General features: G+C 63.8%; 3 protein-coding genes across 5 annotated transcripts in view; 1 reads left to right on the top strand and 2 right to left on the bottom strand.

Annotated features, from left to right (window-relative positions):
• Positions 1-2937, top strand: part of CSNK1D (casein kinase 1 delta) — a 32480-nt gene extending 29543 nt beyond the window's left edge. The window contains exon 9 of the mRNA XM_012777262.3: positions 1908-2937. Within this exon, the coding sequence (XP_012632716.1) occupies positions 1908-1997 (90 nt within the window). The 3' untranslated portion in view covers positions 1998-2937. The remainder of the gene's footprint in view (positions 1-1907) is intronic.
• SLC16A3 (solute carrier family 16 member 3) lies at positions 2486-13362 on the bottom strand. 3 transcript variants are annotated; one of them, XM_012777259.3, is made up of 5 exons: positions 13339-13362; positions 5458-5705; positions 4845-4988; positions 3924-4682; positions 2486-3249 (listed from the first exon to the last, which is right to left on the bottom strand). In XM_012777259.3, exons 2-5 carry the CDS (start codon positions 5678-5680, stop codon positions 2978-2980), a joined length of 1398 nt encoding a protein of 465 aa, XP_012632713.1. In that variant the 5' UTR covers positions 5681-5705; positions 13339-13362; the 3' UTR covers positions 2486-2977. The 3 variants fall into 3 exon arrangements, with proteins under 3 accessions (XP_012632713.1, XP_012632712.1, XP_012632714.1); XM_012777258.3 differs by lacking the exon at positions 13339-13362 and adding an exon at positions 12829-12868; XM_012777260.3 differs by lacking the exon at positions 13339-13362 and adding an exon at positions 12833-12868.
• On the bottom strand, positions 7230-10003 carry LOC142867024 (ubiquitin-ribosomal protein eS31 fusion protein-like). Its single transcript, XM_075999846.1, has one exon. It carries the CDS (start codon positions 8510-8512, stop codon positions 8042-8044), a length of 471 nt encoding a protein of 156 aa, XP_075855961.1. The 5' UTR covers positions 8513-10003; the 3' UTR covers positions 7230-8041.
• Positions 13363-25644: the final 12282 nt, after the last annotated feature.

The raw sequence follows: 25644 nt of genomic DNA, 5'->3' as shown, positions 1-25644 counted from the left end.
ACTCTGTTGCCTGGGCTAGAGTGCTGTGGCGTCAGCTTAGCTCACAGCAACCTCAAACTCCTGGGCTCAAGCGATCCTCCTGCCTCAGCCTCCCAAGTAGCTGGGACTACAGGCATGCGCCACCATGCCCGGCTAAGTTTTTCTGCATTTTTTTAGTTAGCCAATTAATTTCTTTTTATTTTTAGTAGAGACGGGGTCTCGCTCTTGCTTAGGCTGGTTTTAATCTCCTGACCTTGAGTGATCTGCCCGCCTCAGTCTCCCAGAGTGCTAGGATGACAGGCATGAGCCACCGCGCCCAGCCCTGACAACTCAATAGGTTCTGGGAGAGGGCTGGTGAGGAGTTCCCGGGTCCCTGCTCACTCTTTGCTGCCTGGGACAGAGAAGGTGACACGTGGAACCTCTCTGTGGCTGTGGGATTAGGCACCACCCTCACCCCACTTGCTGCCACACGGGGCCCCAGCTAAGCCCAAGTTCTTGCTCCTGCCTGGCCTTTCCAAGCCTAGAGCCTCCCTCCTGGCTTCCTGTCAGGGCTTGTGTGCGGGGGTGAAGGGAGCTGGTGCTCTCTGAACCCAGGTCTGGCTGGTCCCCAGTCCCGAGGACATGGGTTGGTCATGAGGGTCAGGTGCTTCCTCGCTGGGCCCCTGCCTCTGCCCCTGGCTCCCCAGCGTGGCTGCTCATGTCTGTCCCCAGGTTTTTCTTTGAAGGCCTAGGGCAGACACATCCCTCTGAGACGCAGGGCAGGGTTCAGAGATGCCCCCCTCAGGCCTGACAGCTGACACGTGGTCAGGGAGGGCAGCAGCCCTGGTGCCTGGCTCACTGACCTTCCCCCACACAGGCGTCCCGTGTGTCCTGCGCACCTGCTGCCCTTTGCCCCCAGACCCTCCATGCAGAGGTGGGTCTAAGCAGGGCATCGGAAGGAACCTTCTCTGGCACCAGAATTTGTCACGGGTGGGTGGCAGCTCTGCTCACAGGCCATGCCACCTGTCGCAAGGGCCGGCAGTTTCTTGAGGACAGGAAGTGGTCCTTTGTGGCCGTCTGGAACCAGAAAAGTAGGCGGAGGAGACATCCACACACCCTCCTCCCCTCCCCGAGTAGTGGGCAGTGCAGACGCTGTGACCACGCTGGGGTGTTGCCATGCAGCAGCTCCATGAAGGCCCTGCCGAGGAAGGAGGGCGGCAGAGCGTGGGGACCCCAACATCCGCCCCTGTGCGTCCTGCCCCTGCCGTCCATCGCGGTACTCCCAGAGCCTGCTGTCCTACCAGGGCACGATCTTAATCCTGACCATCTCAGTCCCTTCAGTGTCCCCAAGGCATGACTTCAGGGGTCACCACGTTCCCAGCTGCTTTGTGGTGCACCTGCCCCAGTGGGGTCTCAAATGAGAAGGGCCCCGGGGCCGAGCTGGTCAGGATGAGGGTGTAGCCAATGCCCCACGGCCTTTCCATAAGCCCAGAGTAACCGCTGGGGCTTCCAGGACCAGCCTACGCAGGGTGCTGTGGGCCAGGAGGGAAGGAATCCCAGTCTGTGCAGTCCCTTAAGGGGTTGAGGGCAGCCGGAGAGGTGCCTGGGCAGTGTGCGCATCCACTGTGGCCCACACCAGCTCGGCCTTGTCCCTCTGGTTCATTGGGGCAGCTGCCGAGGACCACAGGCCTGTTAGCTGCAATCGGGGCTCAACGCACCCTGAGGGCCGGGGATCCCTGCCTTCCTCTCATGGGGAGAGATCAGATGCAGGGCAATCTCTCCCAGGACACGCGGCCTGTGGATGCTCAGCCGCCAACACTGCCCACCAACCCAAGCGCCTGCCAAGGGGCTCCCCACAGCAGAGGCCACCAGCAGTGCCCAAGCCTGGCTCCTGTGCAGGGCTGGGCAGGGACAGAACCTGAGACATGTGCTCTCACTTTTCATTGCAGAGGAGCAGGGACATGGCGTCTCTCCGGTTGCACGCAGCCCGCCAGGGCGCCCGCTGCCGTCCCCAGCGCCCGCGACGTACTACCTACTGAGAGCCCCAGCGGCCTCTGACCGGGCTCCCAGCCACGCAGGCTGCCGCCAGCCACCAGGGCAGGTGGGTGTGAGGTGCCCAGGGCAAGCCATGCTGAGCGGGGGCTTGATGGAACAACGTGGGGAGCCCGCTCACCATGTAGCGCATTGCCCACCAACCAGAGGGAGAATAAACAGAAGGCAGGAACATCCTCTTTCTTAAACACATGCTCCAGCGAGCAGAAGTCACCTGCTCTGTCCCAGCTCAGGGCACACACAGCCCGGGCCTCCCCAGCCCAGGCGCCGCCTGCGCACCCCTCCCCAGCACACGCTCCTCCCCCGCCGCGGGAATGCTCTGTTGGCTGCTAAGCAGCCCCCAGGATGGCAGGGAATGTCCTGGAACAGACAGCACTGAGAAGGCTGACGAGGACCGGAGCTACTCTGTGACTGTCACCAGGTCACTTCTTAACAGAAATGATATTCGGGGCAAACAGACCACAGAAAACACAGCTCCACACACTTGTAGGAAAGGGCTCCTCCTGGGCCTCCTCCCACACGGGTTTACTTCGCACCTTCCTCTGGTGGGTGCTGGGAGGAGGGCATGGGGCAGCACTGCAGAGCCCGGGAGTGCAGGACAGGGGCCCCAGGGCAGCGCCCACCTGCCAGCCTGTCCCTGCCCTGCCCTCTGATTAAAGTCGTGTTGTCTCCGAAGCGTGGGTTTCTAGGTCCTTGAGCACAGCGGGCTCAGGGCTGGGGGCAGCAGGCTGGGCCCCTGGTGCAGACGGCTCATAACCTCGAGGCTTGGCTTCACCACAGATCGGCTTTGGAATGCACAGTTCCCCTCCACCACCTCCCCCTGCAAAACACTGCTCAGGTGACGACCCGCCGACCAGGCCCCGGAGCCGAGCGAGGGCCCCGCCTAAGCTAGTCCTGTTTGTGAAATAAATACGAGCGTTGCCAGTCTCTGTACCTGTTCCCTGCGCCCAGCCAGCCTGCCCGGCCCTCACACACTCGTTTCCGGGGTGTGCACGACCTCCCCGTTCCTCTCTGGCTCGGCTTTCAGGAAGTGCTCCACCTCCCGAGAGTCCACCCCCGAGTCCGCGGGGGGCCTGTGGAGCTTCTCTTCCTCAGCGGCTGCCTCCGGCCGGGGCTCCCCGGGCCTCTTCCTGATGCAGAAGCAGTTGCCCAGCAGCAGCACCAGGGAGGAGGTGAGCACCTCGGCGCCCGCCAGGATGAACACATACTTGTAGACGTGCGTTGCGTCCAGGAGCTTGCCTGCAAGAGGACCCAGTCACCCGCTGCGTGGGCAGGTGCGGCCGCCAGCCCCATCCAGGCTGTGCCCCATTGGTCTCTTGGCGCTGGAGAAGCCTCCCCTCAGGTCCCTGTCTAAAGTGGTTCTCCCTACACCACGTGGGTCCCAGCCCGGGGAGGGGGTCCTCACCCGCTTCTCCTCCCCCCTCCTCGTCCCCAGGGGAGCAGAGACTTAAAGTCTAAAAATAGAAGTGGCTTTGAAGAGGCTTGGGGGCCCAGGCGGGTGGTGGAGTCAGCGCAGCCCTGTGTGGACAGCAAGGACGCTGGGACAGGGAGCGTCATGTGTGGCCTGGGGCTTCCTCCCACACCCTGGGACCCCCAGAGGCTGCAGGGTCGCCTGGGGAGGCCCAGACCCGGATGTGAAGTGACTTCCGAGGGCAGCCCGGTCGCCAAAGGCCAGCCCTGCTCCCTCCAGTCAAAACCACTTCAAATTCCACTCAAGTATTTTGTCAGCCTTCAAGCAGAAAAGGCCCCACATAAAAATCCGGTTGTCCTGGACTGCCCGGCGTGCACCTGCCCGTGGGCCATGGCGAGAGCGAGCCCCACTCTGCCTCCGAGGCCCCCCGTGGGGATATGGATGGCTTGTCCCCCACCTCCAAGCAGGGGAATGGCGGGAAGGGCCCCGGCTGCACACTCACCTCCCGACGGCGGCCCGATGAGCACGGCCACCGCCTCCAGCAGCAGCACGAGGCCGATGGCGCTGGAGAACTTGGAGGTGCCCACGATGGCCATGAGCACCTCGAACTGCAGGGCGCCCACCATGCCGTAGGAGATGCCGAAGAAGATGCAGAAGACCACCAGGCCGCCGTAGTCGCTGGCCGTGGAGCCCGTGAGGTCGGTGAAGCCGTTGAAGAACATGGCGAAGCTGAAGAGGTAGACGGAGTAGGGCCGCACCTTCTTGAGCCCCGTGAGGAAGCCGGCGGCGGGCCGCGCAAAGATGTCGATGAAGCCCAGGATGGTGAGCAGGAAGGCAGCCTTCGTGTCGGGGACCTTCATGTCTTTGGCGTAGCTCACCACAAACACGGGCGGCACGAAGAGCCCCAGCACCATGATAGAGGTGGCCACCGCGTAGAGCACGAAGCCGCGGTCCCGGAAGACGCTCAGGTCCAGCAGGCGCCGCGAGGACCGCTGGGGCCCCGGCCCCCCGCCCGGCTGGGACGCCACCAGAGGCCGCATGAGCGCGGCGCACACGCAGCAGTTGAGCAGCAGGCCGCCCAGGATGAGGAAGCCGCCCCGCCAGCCGTAGTGGTCCTGCAGCAGCTGCCCCAGCGGGGACAGGGCACACAGGAACACGGGGCTGCCCGCGGCCGCCAGCCCGTTGGCCATGGGCCGCCGCTTGCTGAAGTAACGGTTGAGCATGATCAGCGAGGGCTGGAAGTTGAGCGCCAAACCCAAGCCTAGAGGAGAGGAGGTCTCAGGTGAGACCCCTGGCCTGCTCGAGGCCACCGTCCGTGTTCCCCCCGGCTTCTCCCAGGCTCAGGCCCAGAGCACAGAGCTCCTGCTGCCGAGGCCCTCGGCAGACACTCCTCCCAGCACCGGGCCCGCCGGGCTCCACTCACCAGTGATGACGCCAGTGGTGAGGTAGACCTCGATGATGCTTCTGCAGAAGGACGCGGCCACCATGCCCAGGGACGCAAAGAGGCCGCCCACCAGCATGACGGGGCGGCAGCCAAAGCGGTTCACACACACGCTGCACAGTGGGCCTGGCGGGGGAGGGAGGGGAGTGCCTGAGGGTCAGAGCCGGCCCACAGCCGGGCTCTGGGCGCTCCATGCCTCTGGGCCTGAGGCCTAGAGCCAGTCGCCTCCCGCCCCAAGCTGGGCAGGTGCTCCAGAGCCCGAAGACCAGGCTCCCAGGGCACAGACTGCGCAGACAAGTCCCGAGCAGAGTGGAATCCCCCGCCGGAGCCCCTCCCTGCAGGAGGCCCTGGCCGGCCTGAGCAGGCCCTAGAGAACTGGCCGTCTTTGAAGAACAGCGCGTGCAGCCTCCCCCCGGGACTGTCTATAAATACGACCGGCCGCCGGGTTTGCCTGTGCCCGTGTCTCAGGCGGGACCTCTCTCCAGGGCCGCCCTCCAGGATCCCCGAGGACCTGGGCGACAGGCCCAGCCACGCCGGGGCTCCCGTGGCCTGGCTGGCCTTGCACCGAGCACGCCGGGCAGGGGCCGGCCCTCACCTGTCCCGTAGAGCATGGCAAGCAGGATGGAGGAGATCCAGGCCGTGTCGCTGTAGCCGATCCCGAACTCGTGCATGAGCTCCTTGAAGAAGACGCTGACGGCCTTGGGGAAGGCGTAGGAGAAGCCGGTGATGACGAAGCAGCCGAAGAGGACGGCCCAGCCCCAGCCCCCGTCCGGGGCCTTGACGCCCGTGGGACCCTCATCGACCACGGCTCCTCCCATGGCCAGGAGGGCTGGCTCGCCTCACCTGCAAGAGAGGAAGGAGCTGACTCGGCTGTCCAGGGGCTCACCTTGGCCGCAGCCCGCACCTGGGGGTTGGCTTGGGGCCCTCCGCCTCTGGCCCCCTTCCCTCCTGCTCGTGCGGGGCAGGAGAGTTGGGGCCGGCAGCTGGGGCCCTGTCCAGCCACCGCCCTGCCTCCCGTGCCCACACAGCTGGCTCTAAAGGGCAGTGGCTTTTCTGGGCTCAGCCTGGATTCAGGTTACCTCCAAGGAAGGCAGCCCCTAGCAGGGACGCAGTCTGGCTGCACTCTCCGCCCAGACCTGTCCCGTGGTCCTGGCAGCAGCCTGCACTCCCGTCCCCGGGGAGCACCCAGGCTGGTGTCTCCAGACTCTTCCTGTCTCAGTCCAGGTGGAGCCCACTGTGACTTGCCCTCCCGCCCCCAAGGGGAACTGGGGTCCCCAGACAAGAACCTGAAGCCCAGGAAGGAAAGCTGACCCGCCGCATGGGCTGAGCACGAGGGATGAGGTTGGGAGGACAGAGGCCAGGGTGTCTGTGAGTGGGGAGGGTGGGGCCGAGAGCCGGCCACTTGTCACCTCCGGCCCTCAGAGGACGCCCTCACCCGTCTGCTCCCTCACTGACTCTTCTGGGTAGAGCCTCGCAGCCCCACCTCCACCCCACATCATCCGCAGGCAACAGGGAGGGTCCCACCGGGTCCCCCAGAGCAAACTGTTCTAGCTCCCACGATGCGAGGAGAGGGCCCCCCAAAACCCACGCCAGCCCAGAGCTCGAGTCCCTTCCTGCAAATTCCAGGCGCTGAGCTCACTGGAGCCAGTGTGGGCTGGAACGCTGGGGCCAGGCTCCCATCTTCCCCCGCCCCCACCTGGGACCCCCCCCCCCCCCCCGACCCAGAGGTCAGCCTGTGGCCTCACGCCCTGCCTCACCACGGACAGTGCCGGGCCAGCGTTCCAAGACCTGGGGTGGTTCGGTCTGGCCTGCGCACGCAGCCTCCCCACTGGTGGTGTGCTGCGAACCAGCTCTTTGGGGGGAGGAAAGCTCCGGTGTGTAACGTCTGTGGGTTCCGTGGCGTGAACACCGCCCTACAGCCAATGCCCGAGAACTCCCAACCCAGCCGCCGCCACAGGCTTGCAGCCAGGACCGATGCCCTGGTTTTGTAAGCTGTCTTGGCTCCACCCCTGCCCCTTCTCCCAGGATCCCTCCTGCAAACGTGACCAGAGACCCGGACCCAGCAGAGCCCTGTGGGTGGCATCCCAGGTGTACGCGTAACCCGGAGGACAGGGCTCTGCTGGGACAGTGTGAGCGCAGTTCAGCATGGAAGGCTCCTGACGACACTGCCTTGTCCCCTCCCCACCCAGCCTGCCGGCCCACCCCCACCACAGGTGCTGCCCCCCGGGAGCCCAGATGGACGCAGTGGCCTGGGGGCCGCTTTCTGAGGGCTTCCTGGGTGTCCAAGCAGCTGCTGCTACCTGCTAGTGCTGCTCGATGACCAGACCCCCCGCCCAGGGACCGACCTATGCTGTCAGGGTGACGACAAGACAGACGCAGCCCAGCCCGCGGGCAGAGGCCCGCCTCCAGAGCCTGTGCCGGTTTCCAGGGGCTGGGGCCTGGCAGGCCAGTTCCGAGAGGCCCGAGAGAAGCCCTTGCTTCTGCCTGCCCAGAGCCCGTCTGCCCCGCTGCCCCTGGTGGGGCCTGGGGTGGGACGGGAGGACTGTCCTCCCATAGCTGACGCGCTGAGGGGGCCACGGAGGTGTGCTCACGTTTCGTCCACGTTAGGATTAAGTTCAGAGTCCCCAAGATTACGTGCAGTGGGCAACAAAAACACTAAGAAGTGCGTGCACGTCAGGAATGCGCTCTGCTGCAATGACGACGCTGAGAAAGCAGGGGCTTGTCCTGGGCTCCAGGCTGGTGGTAGGTGGTGGGTTTACAGATGTTTATTGCACTTCTCAAAATAACTCAAGTGGGCCGTGTGAGGCCAAGGAAACACTCCGGGTTTCCTCTAACAAGTGGTAAGAACAGAAGACCCGTGAGGCTCTCCTGGGTGCCCCGCCGTGCCTGGTGCTTGCCGACAGAGCTGGTGGGAGGGGGGGAGGGGTAGAGGCACCCCAACTTTCTATTTTGTTTGTTTGTTTATTTATTTATTTGAGACAGAGTCTCATTCTGTTGCCCGGGCTAGAGTGCCATGGCGTCAGCCTAGCTCATAGCAACCTCATACTCCTGGGCTCAAGCAATCCTCCTGCCTCAGCCTCCTGAGTAGCTGGGACTATAGGCATGCACCACCATGCCCGGATAATTTTTTTTTTTTTTTTTTTAGTTCATGTTCATGTCTTTTTTTAACTCATGTACAATTACTTGTCTTCTGGTTTATTGAAGCAGTAAGTTAGACAACATTTGCCACAATAATGTCTATCAAAGTGACTGGCCATAAAAACTCCAGCGCCACATTCATCTGAAGGACACTCCCGACGAAGGCGACTAACTGTGCCATTCTCATCCACCTTATAGTATTTCAGGACAGCCAGCTTAACCTTCTTTCTCTTATGCTTATTCTTCTTGGGAGTGGTATAAGACTTCTTCTTCCTTTTCTTCGCACCACCACGAAGTCTCAACACAAGATGAAGAGTGGACTCCTTTTGAATGTTGTAGTCAGACAAAGTACGTCCATCTTCTAGTTGCTTGCCAGCAAAAATCAGTCTTTGCTGATCAGGAGGAATTCCTTCCTTATCCTGGATCTTGGCCTTTACATTTTCTATTGTATCCGAGGGTTCAACCTCGAGAGGGATAGTCTTTCCTGTACGGGTTTTTACGAAAATCTGCATCGTGGTGGCGGTTCCACCGGAGATGGCAGATCCGAAAGGCGGATAATTTTTTATATATATTTTTTTTAGCTGGCCAATTAATTTGTTTCTATTTATAGTAGAGACAGGGGTCTCGCTCTTGCTCAGGTTGGTTTTGAACTCCTGACCTAGAGCTATCTACCCACTACGGCCTCCCAGAGTGCTAGGAGTGAGCCACCGCGCCCGGCCTGTACCGCAACTTTCTGAAGGCCTCATCCCTTTGCCACTGCCCACCCAGGTTGTGCCCTCCCTGGAGGAAGGCGAGGGAGGCAGGAGACGGCGGCCAACCTCAGGAGATGCCATGGCCCCTGAACCCAGGGTTGGGGAGGCTGGCAGAGGGTTGGGGCGGTGCCAGGTCTCAGGCCGGGAGGGTGTGGCCTGTTCTGGGACCTGCGTGGCCTTGGTGCTGCCACATAGGACTCTTGTAGGGAGGGGGGGGTCTTCTGTGTCAAGGGGGTGAGTAGCATTTGGACAAGAAGCCCCCAGACTGAGGCCCAGCACAGCGCTGATCTCAAGCCAGCTGACTGCCCAATGGCTTAGGGTGGTGGGGGGTTGAGAATGTGTGAAATGGCAGGCCACCGTCCCCACCTCCCAGTGTGACCCTGGCATCCAGACAGGCCGAGGTGCAGGGTGGCTGCCCCTTTTAGACCCAGAGCGGAAGAGGCACCCACCGTGGTCCACCCTGCGTGGGCTTGGGGGAGTTGGCGTGTGAACCAGCCCCAAAATAACCTGGACTCTGGCCCACAGACAGCTGATATCCCAGGTGGGGGTGCTTGGCAGAGCTCGTCCCCCAAAGTCCTCAAGGGCCCTCGGACCCCAGGCTGCTGAGCAGGGGAGGTCCATGGCGGGATGCATGGAGTCCTCGGAGTGGCCCGTCCAGGAGGCCCCGCGCCTGAGGGCCCGGTGTCTGTCCCAAACCAGGGGCTCCTGCCAAGCAGCTCCCTCAAGAGTCCGGGGCACAGGGGGCTGCCAGGGTCCCGGCCCCCAGGCCTGGGCTCCTACCCGGTCAGGCCCACCTCCGGCACCGCTTGTCTTCCTCTGCCCGCACTTACTCCGGACAGCCTCCTCCTCCTCGGTCCAACTGCCTGAGCCTCCCCACTGGACTGTCTACCTTGGAAGACGGGCCTTGTTTCTGGGCTCTATGCAGCGGCCTAAGCCCTCGAGCCTGTGGCCTCTTATCTAACTGACTTCCTGTCCTTGGAGGGCCAGGTCTTGGCCCGGCCTTTGTGGCCCAGGCAGGAGGCAGGGCAGGACCCAGCACATCGGGACCAAGGAAACAGCCCTCCAGTAGCCACTGCCCGGCCAGCGAGGGTGGCAGTGGCCCCGAGCGCAGCACGCTGGGAGCGGCCTCCCTCTGAGTTCCCTTCACTCCTTCCCCTCTGCCCGTTGGTTATGCAAACCTCAGCCAGCCTGCCAGAGGCCACACACCTCAGCCCCACCCACCTTCATGCAGAGGTGGGGGCAGTGTGGGGCCTTTTCTGGGAAGGGGTCCAGACTGACGGAGGGTGGACCCTGGGCAGGGGTCTGCCCCAGGCCTGATGCCGGCTGGCTGTGCTCGGACCCTCCTCACTGCCCAGCAGCAATCCTGTGAGCTCAGGTCACCCACAGGGGCCAGATGACACTTGGGCCCAGGGCCAGCTGCCCACCCAGAGCCATAGCCATGGCTGGGACCCCCAGGAATGCCCCACCCCCAAGGATGGCAGGGTCTGTGACAAGGGGAAGGCTGGCTGTGCCCCAAGCAGGCTTCAACCCTTAGCTGCCACCCCCCAGGTGGCCCTGGGGATGCTTTGGGGCCTGCTGTTGGAACTCCCCTCTCTTCTCTTCAAGGCTGTGGTCAGTGCCCTGGGGCCAAGAGGCAGTGGAGGACACCTCAGCCCACTCCTCAACTCCCACGCAGCCCCCCCTGGGCTAAGGCAGCCTCTGGGGGTCACACAGTGCCCCTCCCTCCACCAACACCACCTTCAGACTCAGTGGGGTAGGTGGGCACTTTGGTGCGAGGGTGGAGAGGGAGAGGGCAGGAAGGCTGGGCCGGGAGGGGGGACCCCAGAGCAAGGAGTCTGGGCCAGGGAAGGGGGCCCCAGGCAGGAAGGCTGGGCCAGGGAGGGGGAACCCCAGAGCAGGGAGTCTGGGCCAGGGAGGAGGGCCCCAGGCAGGAAGGCTGGGCTGGGGAGGGGGGTCCCCCAAGGCAGGGAGGAGCGATGGGCACTGGTTCCTGCTTCCCAGACCTGGATGGGGGGGTGGGGAGGGTGGTGGTCGGGCAGGCCGTGGGCGTGGGGAGAAGAGGATGCCCCGCCTGGCCGCCCTGGGACGTGGGGGACGTGACCACACCAAGGGAGGAGCCGCCGCCGTATTGCCTGTAGTAGACGCCACCCATTACCGTATTTGCCAGTGAGCACGAGGCCGCCTGGTGAGCTGGGCTCCACCCCAGCCCTGAACTCTGTGCCTGGACCCCTAGTCCTGGCCTGCGGCTCCCCAGGGCAAGGCCCGCTCCACTGGCTGCAGAGGTGGGACCTGTAGGCACGGCTCAGGGCTCGGGAACCCGGAAGGCCAGGTGGGTCTGTGCTCTGGGGCCCCCCCGAGCAGCTCACTTCACAGATGGGACTGAGGCTGGGAGGTCTGCGCTCCATCAGGCACCTGAGGTGAGGCCATGAGCACGCCCAGCCCTGTCTGCTCCCGCCCCACCCCTGTGCCAGGGCCCAGTACCTGGTGCCGGAGGCACCTCTGATGGATCTGAGCCACCACCCAGAAGGGTCCCCCTGGGGCCCTGGGTGTTGCCCACACTTGGTTCCTCACCCCAAGGGGGTGGCACTGGCCCTTCCCTCCCACATGGCCAGGTGACTGCAGGACCCACTGTGGAGCCAGGGTCACTGCAGGCCAGAGGGTGGGACCCCACAGGTCCTCCACATACACAGACTGCTTGACCACTGCTCTCTCTCTCATTGCTGCCCCTCCAAACTGAAGTGTCCCTGCTCTAGTCAGTGAGGGCCAGACAGCCCTCTGGGTGGCAGGCCCTGCCCAAGGTCACACAGGGTCATTGCCCAGCCTGCCTTGGGGCCAGGCCTCCAGCCCACCCCACTCTCTGTCTACACCATGGAGCCCTGAGACTGACACCTGCGGGGCAGTGCCCTCAGAGCCCCTCTGGGGTCAGACCCCCAGTGCCCTCCTAGCACCCCTCAGTCCCTGCCCACCCTGAGTCCAGCCTGCCCACTGCCTCGGGGACTGCCCTGTCCCAGCACCAGCCAGACTCCAGGCACCTCTTGGGCCTGTGGAATGAAGCTAGGGACCTAGGACACTCCCAACACATGCAACACCCACCCCCTACTCTCAGCTTTGACAAGGAGGTGTGGAGGCCCCCCTGCCCTTTGCTGTCCATGCCCACCCAGTAGGCTGATGGGTCATCACCCAGACAGTGAGCCTGTGAGCCAGGTACCCCAAACAGGCAGCTAAGTGCCTCTGGGACACAGAGGAGGACACCAGCCCCTCAGCTGCCCCTCTGTCCACACCCAGACTCCAGGCACCCCCAGTGACTGTGCCCGAGCCAGGGCTTCCCTTCCCTCTCGTTTGGCTGAGCATCCAGGTAGGCGCCTAATCAACCCACTTTCCAGATAAGGAAACTGAGGCCTAGGTCCGGAAGTGGGAGCCCATCTGAGTTTCCGCCTGGTTTTCCCACAGCTAGGGAGCCGTAGGGGACGGCTAGAGAGAACCCTGGGAGTCCAGCCTGTCCCCCACCTCTTTGTACCGGATCTGGGCTGTTGGCTGGCGCCGGAGGGTGCGGGCTGATGAGTGTTCAGGGCGGCGGCGAAAAGGGAGAAGAGGTGGGAGAGGACTGCCGGAGGGTGCCAGCTCCCCAGCGCCACGCCGGGGCGCACGTGCTCCCCACCCCTTGGGGAGGCGACCTGGACGGCGCCGCCGGGCGGGGTGGGGGCCCACAGCCCCACCAAATATAGCCCGCGCCGCCCTCCGCTGCGGACTGAGCTATTTATACCCAGGACCATACCCGAGACCGGCCGCTTGGCCCGGCCACCTCCTGGCCCAAGCCCAGCCCCAAAAGGCCGCCCGACGGATGGGCGCCCGGGCTGGCGGGGAGGCGAGGCTGGGCTGCCAGGGTTCGAGGGCGCCGGGGGCGCGGCTGGCTCCCGCAGCCCTACTGTGGGAGCTGCAGGGGGCGAGAGGCTCGAGCGTGCCCGGGGCGCCCCGGGCCCTGATGGGCCAGGAGGGGAAAGGGTAGAGGGGCGAGGGCGAGGACCCCGCGGCCGCCCCCACGCGGGCCCCGGCCTGCGCATCCGGGCCGCGCCTACCTGCCTCTGCTCGGCCGCCGCGCCCGCCTCGGCTGCCGGGCGCCGCGCCGGGGGCGACTTTAAGTGCTCCGGTCGCTCGCGCGGCACGTCCCCCGCGCACGTCACTGCCGCCCGGCGCCGCCCCTGCGCGCCGCTGCCAGCCCGCCCCTGCTCCCCGACGGCGCGGCCCGCGGCCTGCTCCCCGCCAGGCCCCGGGACCCCCGGCCGAGAGACGCGCCTCCCCGCCGCCCGGCCCTGGGGCCTCGCCTCCCCCTGGCGCTGGGCTGGGAGTCCGGCCAGCCGCACCCCTGGCCCCTGCGTTTCCCCTGCCGGGGTCGCCGCTCCCATCTTCCCAGGATCAGGTCGGAGCGCGGCTGGTCCTCGCGTCCTCCGCCGCGGGACCCCTCGCCCCACAACGCCTGGGGCCGCGCCCTTGACAGGTGGGCGTGAGCACCCCCACGCCACCCGGCGCGCGTCCCTGGACCCGTGGGGTTCCCGCTGCCCGGCTCAGCTCCCGTGCCCCAGCCAGACCTCCACTTCCTTCCTCCGCAGTGCCGGCTCCTCTTGGGTCGGGGAGCGGCGGCGTGGCGCCCCCAGATTTGCGCCCAGGCCTCACCCTCTCTGAACTTCCGTTTCCCCAGGTGTCTCTGCGCTCTGACCTTAGCCCTGCGCGGCTGCCTCTCCATTCTTGTGGCCCAGAACAGGGGCAGCCCCCTGCCGTACCACTGGGCGCGGGGAGAGCAAGGGTGCTTCCTGGGGCCCCTTTTTTCTCATCCACAGCATCGAAACAGCGGGGCACTTGGGGCTAAGTTAGGAGGCTCTGGGGCCTGCAGCCTGGACCAATCAAAGCACTTGTCAGCGCCACCCAGACAGGGCAGCGGAGACACTTTCCAACTATCTGGCTTCTAATAAGTGACATCCCACGTCTCCTGGGGCTAAAGAGGCCGAAGTATGGGTAACTCTGGGCTTCAGCACGGAGATCCCAACACGCCCAGGATTTGGGAAGCAGAGTGAGAATCAGCGGAGGACACCCCCCCCCCAGAGGGCTGGGAGGCGTGCCCACCCCCTGGCTTCGGTAAAGGCTGCGTGTGGTGTGGGCCTGGGCTCAGAATCAAGGTGGAAGCATGCACTTGGGCAAGGTCCCCTGGCTCCCGCAAGTGGCATGGAGGCCTTTGACTTGGTGGGTGACAACGCCACTTAGTTGGCCTGAGCCCACCCAGGACAGGTGGCTGAACCCCTGGGATGTAGGGTCTCCCTGGGATCCTGGCAGCCCAGCCGGGCCTCAAGTGCTGCCCCTTGTCTTCCCAGAGGCTGGGGCTCCAGGCGATGGGGAGGGTAACAGAGGGTGGGGAACACCTCCAAGAGCTTCGGAAAAGAATGTCCCCCAGTAGGTATTTCCTGTCCCCCAGGAAGTATTTCCTGTCTCTAGGAGGCGGGGGCATCACCCTCTTCAACTCAGATTATTTAGTCACTGGGCCTGCCAGCTCTGCTGGGGGGTGGGGGAGGCGGCAGTTAGCAGCTAAAGCCACCAGCACCTCCTCCACGTTGCCTGGGGCTTGGTAGCTGGCCCACACCCCTCCCTGGGGACTGCAGATTCCTGGCGGGCAGGACGCCCCCAACCCACCCCAGACCAAAGAGCTCAGAGCTCCATCAAGGGGAGGGAGACGGAGCCAGTTGCTCAGGGTCTCACTGCCCTTCCTGCTTCCCGGAGGCTGAGCAGGGCGCCCTTGCCAGGGCCAGGTCTTCTCCGGGTCTGAGACCTGGGAGGACCCTACACACCCCTTACAGGAACTGAGAACATCTGGGGTTTGGCCCAGACCCGGCACCCTATTCCGGCATGGACCTCCCTGAGTGTGGGCCCAAGGAGCACCCTGGCTGTGCACCCAGAGCTGGGGAGGGGTCTCTCCTGCCCTCCCGGGGGCACGGTGGGGACAGGCCCATCAGCTCAGGCTTCCGCGCACCTACCCACCCAGCAGAGAGGTCAAGGCTCTGGATTTTGCTGAGGGTGGGGCTGGAAGACCAAAGCGGGGGGGGGGGGGGGGGGCAGAGGGATGGCTGTGCGGGGGGGGGGGGGGGGGGCGGCACTGTGTGGGGAGACAACTCGTTAATAAGAGAAAAGGCAAGGGAGGGAGTGGTGGGCAGAGGCCAGCCTGGGACGGCTCATGCCAGGGCCTCATCCCGAACCGGGCCCTGGTGGGGGCAGGGAGCCATCTCCGAGGGCTCTGGCAGCCCTGCAACTCAAGGGGCTCTTACCTCCGAGGGCTTGGCTTCTAGAAAGGACTCCCTGGGGCCTGCACTGGGGGAAACTCCAGGCCCTGCCCCAGGACTTCCAGGTCTCGGGCGCCCAGGCTGCATCTGACATGGCCCATGGGGCATAGGGTGCAGAGTGAGCTTCAGATTTCAGTTGAGGGGCCTTCCGGGGGCTCCAAGCCCTTCCCTGAACACCCCCTGGGTGCACAAGAGGCAGGATGCTGGCGGAGTGGCCACGGGCAATTCCGTGGGGTGGGAGAGGGCTCGGGCGAGGCTGCAGCGCACTCTGGGTGGGGGCGGCAGCTCCAGTGGCCGGCCCCCCATGGCGGGCAGGCTGTCCCTTGCTGAAGGGCATGGGTGGGGACATGGGCAGGTGTGGCCGTGTCTAGCCAGGGAGCGGCTGCACAGGCTGCTCCAGCCCATGCCCACCAGGCACCCCCTGCCCATCCTCCTGTTGTTCCGAGTTTCAGCTACCAGTCCCCCCAGGCCCTGCAACATGCCGGCTCCTTCCCCCTCAGGACGTGCCTCCACCTTTTCCAAGAGCATTTTATGTGTGTGGAGGAGAGGTTGATCTGCCTGCCCAGCCCCTGCCCCGAGTGTCCCATCTCCAGATAGGAGGGGGCCGGGCTGGAGCTCTGTCTCCAAAACCGGTCTTGGGAATGTGGAGAGGCTTTTCTGAGGGTTGCTGCAGCAGCCGCCCCAGGCAGGTGGCAAAACAGGCCTCCCCTCCTATCAGGGCTAGATTTCAGGCCCCAAGGAACCCCACATCCTGGGCCCTTGGAAACACCCCACTTTCCAGATCCCGGCCGGGTCATGCTGTTCTGCCCAAGCCTGGCTGTACCACCCGGCACCAGCTGCCACCCCGTGGGCAGGACCGGGCCAGGCCAGGCCAGGTCACGGGAAGGTACATTCCGGCCAAGCCACGGCCCCGCTGCCCTGGGATCGCCAGCTGCCTTAGGACTCCCTGTCTAGGGGAGCTGGTGACACAACTGTCACAGCCCATCACTCCACACCTGTGGCCACACCTTCCCCCTTCCCAGACCCCGAAGGGTGTGTAGAGGGACCACCCAGGCTGGAGGGGAGACGCAGCTATGACAGAGGCTGGCAGATGCCCCTGCTGGAGCAGAGCCTGGGCCAAGGACCCCAGGAATCCGTCCAGGCTCCCAGAAAAGTAAGCATTTTAACCTGGCGGCTGCCCAGCCAGCCTTCCCAGTGAGCAGCAGCACAGACAGTGGGCAGAGGCAGAAAAGGGCTGGAAAAGGTCAGACCTTGGCCCAGCCAAGCATGACCCACATGCACTGCTGCCCATGGCACACACTGGTCAATGGGTGCAGGGCCGTGGTGTGCAGGGGTGTGGGTGAGCAGGGGGTGGGTGTGCAGGGGTGTGGGTGTGCAGGGGGTGGGTGTGCAGGGATGTGGGTGTGCAGGGGATGGGTTTGCAGGGGTGTGGGTGTGTAGGGGGGTGGGTGTGCAGGGGGTGGGTGTGCAGGGGATGGGTTTGCAGGGGGGTGGGTGTGTAGGGGGGTGGGTGTGCAGGGGGTGGGTGTGCAGGGCTGTGGGTGTGCGGGAGGGGTGAGTGTACAGGGGTGGGTGTGCAGGGGGTGGGTGTGCAGGGGTGGGTGTGGGGGGGCATTGTGTAGGGGGTGGGTGTGCAGGGGCTATGGGTATGCAGGGCTGTGGGTGTGCAGGGGGTGGATGTACAGGGGTGTGGGTGTGCAGGGGTGGGTGTGCAAGGGCATGGGTGTGCAGGTGTGCAGGGGGTGGGTGTGCAGGGCTGTAGGTGTGCAGGGGTGGGTGTGCAGGGGGTGGCAGGGGGTGGGTGTCCAAGGGCTTGGGTGTGCAGGGCTGTGGGTATGCAGGGACATAAGTGTATGGGGGGGTGCAGGGGTACAGGGGTGCAGGTGTGTAGGGGTGTGTGTGCAGGGCTGTGGGTGTGCGGGGGGCATGAGTACAGGAGTGGATGTGCAGGGGTGCAGGTGTGCAGGGCTGTGAGTGTGCGGGGGCATGAGTGTGAGGGGATGTGGGTGTGCAGGGGTGGGTGTGCAGGGCTGTGGTTGTGCGGGGGCATGAGTGTAGGGAGGCTGTGGGTGTGCAGGGGTGGGTGTGAAGGGCTGTGGGTGTGCAGGGCTGTGGGTATGCGGGGGCATGAGTGTAGGGGATGTGTGGGTGTGCAGGGGTGGGTGTGCAGGGCTGTGAGTGTACGGGGGCATGAGTGTAGGGGGGGTGTGGGTGTGCAGGGGTGCAGGTGTGCAGGGCTGTGAGTGTACGGGGGCATGAGTGTAGGGAGGCTGTGGGTGTGCAGGGGTGGGTGTGAAGGGCTGTGGGTATGCGGGGGCATGAGTGTAGGGGATGTGTGGGTGTGCAGGGGTGGGTGTGCAGGGCTGTGAGTGTACGGGGGCATGAGTGTAGGGGGGTATGGGTGTGCAGGGGTGCAGGTGTGCAGGGGTGGGTGTGCAGGGCTGTGGGTGTGCGGGGGCATGAGTGTAGGGGGGGTGTGGGTGTGCAGGGGTGGGTGTGCAGGGCTGTGGGTGTGTGGGGGCTGACACGTGGCTGATGTGGTCTGATGGTAGCAGCTTTCCTGGGCCAGCCCTGTCCTCTCCGCGGTGGCCTCTGGCCCTTGTCACCAGGAGACAGAACTGAGACGGGGCCGGTCCTGCCAGGACATCCAGAACTCGAGGCCAGCGGGTGGCTGAGCATCATTCCCGAAGTCTGGCAAGTGGGGTGCACAAGTGTGGGGACCTCTCTGGGCCTCAGTTCCCTGCTCTGTGGAGTGAGTGTGGCAGATCCCTCCTGACGGCTCTTGGGAGGTTTTGAAACTCTGGTCCTCGCCAGTGGGTGGAGGTTTTGAGGTTTTGAAACTCTGGTCCTCTCCTCCCCTCCTGGCCACCCCGAGAGCCTTCCCAGTCCTTCCCGCACCCCGTCGAGTGGAAGTAGAGAAGCTCTATTTTCTTCCTCCAGCCCCGTTATCCTGTCGTGGGATGATGGCTGGGCCCAGCAGGGGCTCCCGTGTGGGATTCCAAGCTCCTCAGCCCCTCCCTGCACCTCCACCTGCCCCGTGCCCTGGCTCCGTCCTCCCGGGGGGTGGCTGTGTCCTGGCCCCTGATGGCCTGGCCACCACCTGCCCTGGTGCCCTCAGCCGACCTCCGTGTGGACGGGCATGTGTGGGAGCCTGGGCGTGAGCCCCCCCATCTGCCCTGGGAACTTCTTAGAGTCACAGGCTCCGCCCAAGGGTCCCTTCTCCACCTGGGAGGGCTTGGACACCTTGGTGCAGGTCCCTTCACAACCTGGGACTGCGCTTGGGGGCTCTCATCTGGTAAAGGAAGAGACAGAGCCTGGGGGCAGCAGGTGCGGCCACGGCACCCTGAACACGCCCGGCCTCATCCCATCCCGGGAGCTAAGCGGGGTCAGGCCTGGTGAGTCCCCGGGTGGGAGACAGGCAGGACTCAACCGCAGACCTGGCATGGCTGTGGCCTTCCCTGTGGGCAGTGTGGGGGTTCCGGCCCCACTGGTGCGGCCTGCTCGGCTGTGGGGGCTGGAAGCCTAGGGCGCCCAGCACGGCAGCCTCCAGGTCCTGATCTGGCCAGGCCACAAGGCTCCGGCCACTCTTCTGTCGGCCTCCCTCAGGCCTCTGTGCCTTTGCATGTGTGCTACCCTCTTTCTGGGCACCTGGGGGGCACGGAGGGTCTGACCTGTCAGCTCTGGACCCTGGGGCGGGGGCTGGTGAGACTGCCGTGGCTCTGGGACCTTTTGTTACCCCAGTGAGGACAGCCGGGTGGGACTGGGCACTGGCAGCTCAGGGACCAGGCGCACTGGGAGGGTCCCAGGCAGGGACTGTGCACGGCTGTCCCTCTGCACAGCCCTGCCAAAGCAGTGGTGTCCCCGGTCTCGGCTCTGGGGCAGGAGCTGGGCGGAGAGGCCTGGACCTCACCTGGGGAGATAGAGGTGCCTGGTGTGCAGGTGTTTCCTCACCCACAAGGACTTGGAAACTGTGTTCGTTTTCTGTTGCTAAGTGAGAAGCCATCCCAACTTAAAACAACAAGCTTTTTTTTTTTTTTTTTTTTTTGAGACAGAGTGTTACTCTGTTGCCTGGGCTAGAGTGCCGTGATGTCAGCCTCGCTCACAGCAACCTCCAACTCCTGGGCTCAAGCGATCCTCCTGCCTCAACCTCCCGAGTAGCTGGGACTACAGGCACGAGCCACCATGCCCAGCTAATTTTTTTTTTCTTTCTATTTTTGGTAGAGATGGAGTCTTCTTTATTTTTGAGACAGAGTCCCGCTTTGTTGCCCAGGCTAGAGTGAGTGCCGTGGCGTCATGCCTAGCTCACAGCAACCTCAAACTCCTGGGCTCAAGCGATCCTCCTGCCTCAGCCTCCCGAGTAGCTGGGACTACAGACATGTGCCACCATGCCCGGCTAATTTTTTCTATATATATTAGTTGGCCAATTAATTTCTTTCTATTTATAATAGAGACGGGGTCTCACTCTTGCTCAGGCTGGTTTCCAACTCCTGACCTTGAGCAATCCTCCTGCCTCGGCCTCCCAGAATGCTATGATTACAGGCGTGAGCCACCGCGCCCGGCCGAGATAGTCTTGCTCTTGCTCAGGCTGGTCTCCTGAGCTCAAACAATGCTCCCACCTTGGCCTCCCAGAGTGCTAGGATTACAGGCGTGAGCCACTGCACCCGGCCAACAGCAAGCCTTTATTACTATATCATCATCGCACGCAGTGTCTGAGGGCCAGGACTGGGAGTGGCTGAGCTGGGCAGTTAGGCTCAGAGGGCTGGATTGGGTGCCAGCCGGGCGACATCATCTGAAAGTCCAGCTGGGGCTGCAGGAGCTGCCTTCCCCTCGCTCCTCATGGCCGGGGGCAGGAGGCCTCATTCCCGCCACTCCGGGAGGGCTGCCTAAGTGTCCTCACAACTTGGCCATTGGCGTCCCGGAGCAAGTAACCCCAGAGAGCAAAGCCCAGAAGTGGAGACCATCACCTCCACCCCTTCCCATTAGTCCCCAAGTCCAGCCCACACTCAACAGCTGCAGATTTAGGCCCCGTCTTCCGAAGGGAGGAGAATCAAAGAGTTCAGAGGCTCCTGGGGCCCCCACCCACCCTTGGCCCTGGGAGGAAAGGGAGGGGGCAGCAAGCTGTGGGACCAGACGGAACTGACCTCTGGGTCCCAGGGGGTGGCTGCCGCTCCCCTCCAGCCCAGGAGCCCCCAGCCACAGCCTTTCCAGGCGAACCTCAGCCCAATGGGAGGAGCCGGAGAGTGAAAACAGCCCAGCGACCTGGGGCCCCGCCCAGCTGCAGCCTGTCCACCTGCTCCACCACGCACAGGGCACAGGGCGCAGCCGCAGGGGCCGCCCCGCCCAGCTGCCCCACGCCACTCCTGGGCACTGAGGCGCGGCACGAGGCGCGGAGCGAGGGGTTCATCCGTGGCAGCTCTGCCCGCCGTGGCCTCGGGGAGCAGCCTGGCGCGGAAGGATGCTGTGGTCCCTGCGTTCGCACGGCCAGTCGTGCCTGAAGCTCAGGTGCGAAGCGGGTGCGGGCTCGGGTGCGCAGTGGGACCACGCTCTTGTCCACGGGAAAACACGTGCACAGACGGGGCAGGAGGACACACCCCGCACGGATCACGCTGGGCCACCGCACGTTTCTCCTCGACACGCTCCTGAATCTCCCACTTTTCCCGCAGGGACCGTGGATTACTTGTTCACGCCTCTTTTTCACGGGGGTGAGACCCACAGAACGTTACCGTAGAGGGAGCGACTCTGGCACGGATCCTGTTGCACAACCACCGGCTCTCCTTTCAAAATGCTTTCATCACCCCATAAAAACATCCTGCCACGATTAAGTAATCACTCCCAGGCCGGGCGCGGTGGCTCACGCCTGTAATCCCAGCACTCTGGGAGGCCGAGGCGGGCGGATCCCTCAAGGTCGGGAGTTCAAAACCAGCCTGAGCAAGACCCCATCTCTACCAAAAATAGAAATTAATTGACCAACTAAAAATATATATACAAAAAATTAGCCGGACATGGTGGCGCATGCCTGTAGTCCCAGCTACTCAGGAGGCTGAGGCAGGAGGATCGCTTGAGCCCAGGAGTTTGAGGTTGCTGTGAGCTAGGCTGACGCCCCGGCACTCACTCTAGCCTGGGCAACAAAGTGAGACTCTGATTAAAAAAAAAAAAAGTAATCACTCCCTCCCCTCCCTGTCCCTTCAACCCCCCCCCCCCCGTGGACCTGCCTTGTCTGGATGTTTTGTTGTTGTTGTTGTTTTTGTGTGTTTTTTTTTTTTTTTTTTTTGGAGACAGAGTCTCACTCTGTTGCCCGGGCTAGAGTGAGTGCCGTGGCGTCAGCCTAGCTCACAGCAACCTCAAACTCCTGGGCTCAAGCAATCCTCCTGCCTCAACCTCCTGAGCAGCTGGGCCTACAGGTGTAAGCCACCACCCCTGAGGTCCCACTCGGGGCTGCCCCATCCCCGCACCCCAGGTCCCCGTGAGCCCCTGTTCCCCTGGATCCCCACGTCCAGGCTCCTTGAGCCCCAGCCCCGCCCAGAGGCTGACAGAACCTCCATGTCCCATCCCTTTGTCTCACCCACTGGCCCAGAGCCCGGAGCAGAACCAGCGCAGGTGAGTGACGCCACCCAGAAACAGCCCTCCCACCCACGCCCTGTGCACATGGCCTGGCCTGGCCTGGCCGCTGGACCGTCCTCCCTCCTTGTCTCGGCTGCCCGGGGGGTGGGGCATCCCCAGGGCCCCACCTGGCCCTACCTGGCCCCACCCACACGCTCTGGCAGCACTGCACCCGGCAGGGCCCCGTGCACCTGCTGAGGCGGCCTCAGTCCCTCCTGCTGTGCCCAGGCTGTCCGTAATCTCCACCTGGAGCACCCCAGGCCGAGGGGCACAGGGCACGACTGGCCTCACACAGGGCCTGGCATGTGGGGGTGCCTTAAAGTCTTCCTGGGGCGCCCTCGGCGTCATCAGGCCAGATTCCAGGGCCAAGGACAGCGGCCTGGCTGTGGCTGGGGGTTCAGGGAGGTGGCTGGGCTGACAGCCGAGCTCTGTACCGCCAGCCTTGCCCAACCTTCCGGTGCTGCAGAACCGCAGGCCCCTGCCCCCCGCCCTGTGACTCAGCACTGAGGGTTCACAACCTCCTCCCGTGGGGCTGTGGGGAGGGGCGTGGGGTCCGGAGGCTGCGGTTCAGGACAGGGCTGTCCCCAGCCCCCCACGTTTGGCCCCCACATGCTTGTGGGCCAGCATTTCTGCACAGTGTGTGTGTGGGGGGTCCATCCTCGTAGCTTCCCCGACCTCATTTTCTTCATTTCCACCCCGAGAGGGGAGGACTTGGTTATGGTGTGGAAATTCCACAGCACCCAGGGTGTCCCAGCCCCCCTCAAATCACAGGCTGCTGTCGGTGCCGTGGACAGGACATCAGGGAGCGCCCTGGGCCAAGAGGACCTTGGGGGCCGGCCAGGCGAGCAGCCCCTGGGCACCCGCCCACCCGAGGGGTGGCCTTCCCCCCAGCCCTGCTGGTGTCTGCGCTAGGGTCCCTGGAGGCCCCGGCTCTGCCTCCAGGTCTTTTTTTTTTTTTTGAGACAGTCTCACTCTGTTATCTGGGCTAGAGTGCCGTGCTGTCAGCCTCGCTCACAGCAACCTCAAACTCCTGGGCTCAAGCAATCCTGCTGCCTCAGCCTCCCAGCTAGCTGGGACTACAGGCATGTGCCACCATGCCCAGCTAATTTTTCTCTATATATTTTTAGTTGGCCAATTAATTTCTATTTTTAGTAGAGATGGGGTCTCGCCCTTGCTCAGGCTGGTTTCGAAATCCTGACCTTGAGTGATCGGCCTGCCTTGCTATCCCAGAGTGCTGGGATTACAGGTGTGAGCCACCGCGCCCAGCCTCACTCCAGGTCTTGACCTCTGGGAAGTGGCCGACAGCCACAGCTCCTGCTGGGGGGTTTCTGACACTGACACTGGGCTCCCCGGTCCCATTGGGATGAGGCTGGTCTTGCCTGTCCCTTCCGGAGGGCTGTCCTCTTCCCCATGGCAGCCACCCTGCCCCTGCCCAGAGCCAACACGTCTCTGTGGCACTGTTCACGGGGCAGCCCTGGTTCATGTGGCACAGGGCGGGGGCGGCGTCTCCCTCTGAACTCCCCCCACCAGGTCCCCCTTTCTCCAGGACCCCAGCAGGGAGCTTCCCCAAAGTTCTGGGCCCCCTCCGCCGTCCATCTGGAAGCCATGATGACACGGAGGCCTGGGGAGCGGGGGCAACCCGGCCTCCATGGCCCCTTTCACTTCTTGGCTCCCCTCCTGTCCCCAGGGCCTGGGAGCTGGGCAGACGGAGAAGCTGCCCCCTCAGGCCTGACGCGGTGTGTTTCCTAAATTGGAGGGGAAGTGACGCGCTGCAGCCCATGCAGGGCGGTGCCCAGGCACAGTCCCCCACCCACGCCTGTCCCAGGTCCCTGTGCTTGTAGGACCCCCACAAGAGGCCTTCCATGGCGAGGTCAGCCACCAGCACTGTAGCCCTGTGGGTGAAAATCAGAGGAAGGACCCTGAGTCACGAGTGGTTGGGGCCAGGCCTCATTGGGCAGCCCCTGGGGCTCCCAGTGTTCAGTCTGCAGCCACCAAGGTCAGCCCACGCCCAGCACCCGGAGCCATGGCCTTTTGTCCTTCCCACCACTCTTTGTTCATGCCACTCGGCGCTGAGGCAGCCTGCCGCCCAGATGCGTGTGACATCTGCTCTGGGTCAGGCAGGACAGCCCAGGCCCCGGGCCCTCACCTCCTGCGTCTGTGATGAGGGTGATTGCAGGGCAGCCTGGGGGGGCCAGATCTGGGGACTGTTAGCCCAGCAGAGGCCCCAGGGAAGGGGCCCCCCAAACATAGAGTCAAGCCCCGTTCCACCGTGACAGTGTCCCAGGAAGTGGCAGGTGAAGGCAGAAGCACAGGGGAGAAAGCCACGCAAGGGCTGAGCGGGGATTGGAGTGATGAGGCTGCAGCCAAGGACACCGGGACTGCTGGCCACCACCACAAGCTGGAAGGGGTGGGACATTCTCCCCTAGAGCCTCTGGAAGGATGTGGCCTGGCCGACATTTTGCTTTCTCCAGAACTGTGACAAGAATAAAATGCCAGTTTGAGGTTCTCTGCTCTGTAGCTCCAGGATGCTGGCCTTTTGGGAATGAGACAAGTGTGTCCGCCTTGGCCAGCTCCCAGCGGGGGGCACTAAGAGGGTGGCCAGTTAGAGCCCAGCTGGGGAGCATGGGAAGGGAAGTGATGGGATGCCACAGGGCTTAGAGGAAGGGCCTGCTGCAGGCTGGGGGACTGTAGGAAGTGCTGAAGGGAAGGGCAAAGTTTCCTGGAGGCCAAAGGGGATAGCCAGGGGCAGCCCTCTCCAGTTGTGTTCCTGGGAATCTAGGGGTGCAGGCAGGCCCCCTGGGCAAGGGACTGCCTGGGGGAGGATGGTGCAGTGAGGTGTGGCCTTGAGCCTGAGCCAAGGGGGCAGCTCCAGGACTGAGACGCTCAGCTGGGGGCACCCCAACTCAAACTCATGGGGCTCCAGAGAAAAGCTTGGGGACCAGGCCCCAACTGTGGCACTCCCTGTTCCTGTGGCTCCGCTGCAGGAGTGACTGCGGGCAGGGTTCCAAGCACGCTGACCAAGACGTGCTGTATCAGTCCGCTCCAGCTGCCATAACTGCACGCCACAGGCCGAGCGTCGTAAGCAGCAGACATTTATCCTGGAGTCTGGATGTCCAAGATCAGGCTCCGGCAGCTGGTTTCTCCTGAGGCCTCTGCTTGGCTTGCAGACAGCACCTTCTCCCTGCGTCCTCATGTGGCCTTTCCCTGTGCTCAGTCCTGGTCTCTCTTCCTCCTCCTGTAAGGACACGAGTCCCCTGGATCGGGAACCCACCCTCGCAACATCATTTTACCTGAACGACCTCCTTGCAGGCTCCAACTCTAAACAGTCACATTGGGAGTTAGGGCTTCAATATATGCATTTTTGGGGACACAGTTCTGTCTGTAACACATGGGCTCTTGCAGATCTCCACTTTACAGGTGAGGAAACAGAGGCATGTGGAGCCAGGAGACAGAACCAGGCTCTCAGGCACTCATGCTCAGGCAAGCTCCACGCAACCTCTCCTGCCTGGTGCCCACCTTTGTGGACATGGGGCAGGGCAGCTCCCAGGGTGGGCTGGGGCAGGGGTGTGGGCACCCTTCTGGGTGCGTCTCCTCCTGGAGCTGACGCAGGGACCAGCCAAGATCCCACCCATGGCCCATCAACACCAGCACTGCCCTGCGGGTGAGGGTGGCGGGGCCTTGCCTCCTCTCTTAATGGAGTGACAAGCCCTGATGGCACCGCTGACCACAGACACTGAGAAGGGCCAGGACCAGGAGCTAGGATGGGGCCGGGGGTCCAGGCAGAGGCAACACAGCCTTAGGCCCTGAGGCAGAACCGTGTGTGAGTCCGAGACTGGCTACAGCGTGGTTGGGGGGAGGAAGAGCATGGAGAGGAGTAGCCCAGGGGCGCTAATGCAGGGTGATTGATGGCGTCAGACCCCCAATATTGCCCCCACCAGGGGATTCCCTGACACGCTCCCTCCCAGCCCC

The sequence above is a fragment of the Microcebus murinus genome, unplaced genomic scaffold (genome assembly GCF_040939455.1).
Source record: "Microcebus murinus isolate Inina unplaced genomic scaffold, M.murinus_Inina_mat1.0 scaf010_hap2_Mmur4.0, whole genome shotgun sequence".
In the NCBI taxonomy this organism is placed as follows: domain Eukaryota; kingdom Metazoa; phylum Chordata; class Mammalia; order Primates; family Cheirogaleidae; genus Microcebus; species Microcebus murinus.
This window is presented reverse-complemented; position numbering and strand designations above follow the sequence as displayed.

Excerpts from the sequence above, each read along its gene's own strand:
- SLC16A3 (XM_012777259.3), bottom strand. The coding sequence starts at position 5,680 with ATGGGAGGAGCCGTGGTCGATGAGGGTCCCACGGGCGTCAAGGCCCCG. Across the intron at positions 4,683-4,844 it reads CACCACTGGCGTCATCACTG|GCTTGGGTTTGGCGCTCAAC; the intron begins GTGAGTGGAGCC and ends CCTCTCCTCTAG. Across the intron at positions 3,250-3,923 it reads CATCGGGCCGCCGTCGGGAG|GCAAGCTCCTGGACGCAACG; the intron begins GTGAGTGTGCAG and ends GTCCTCTTGCAG.
- LOC142867024 (XM_075999846.1), bottom strand. The coding sequence starts at position 8,512 with ATGCAGATTTTCGTAAAAACCCGTACAGGAAAGACTATCCCTCTCGAG.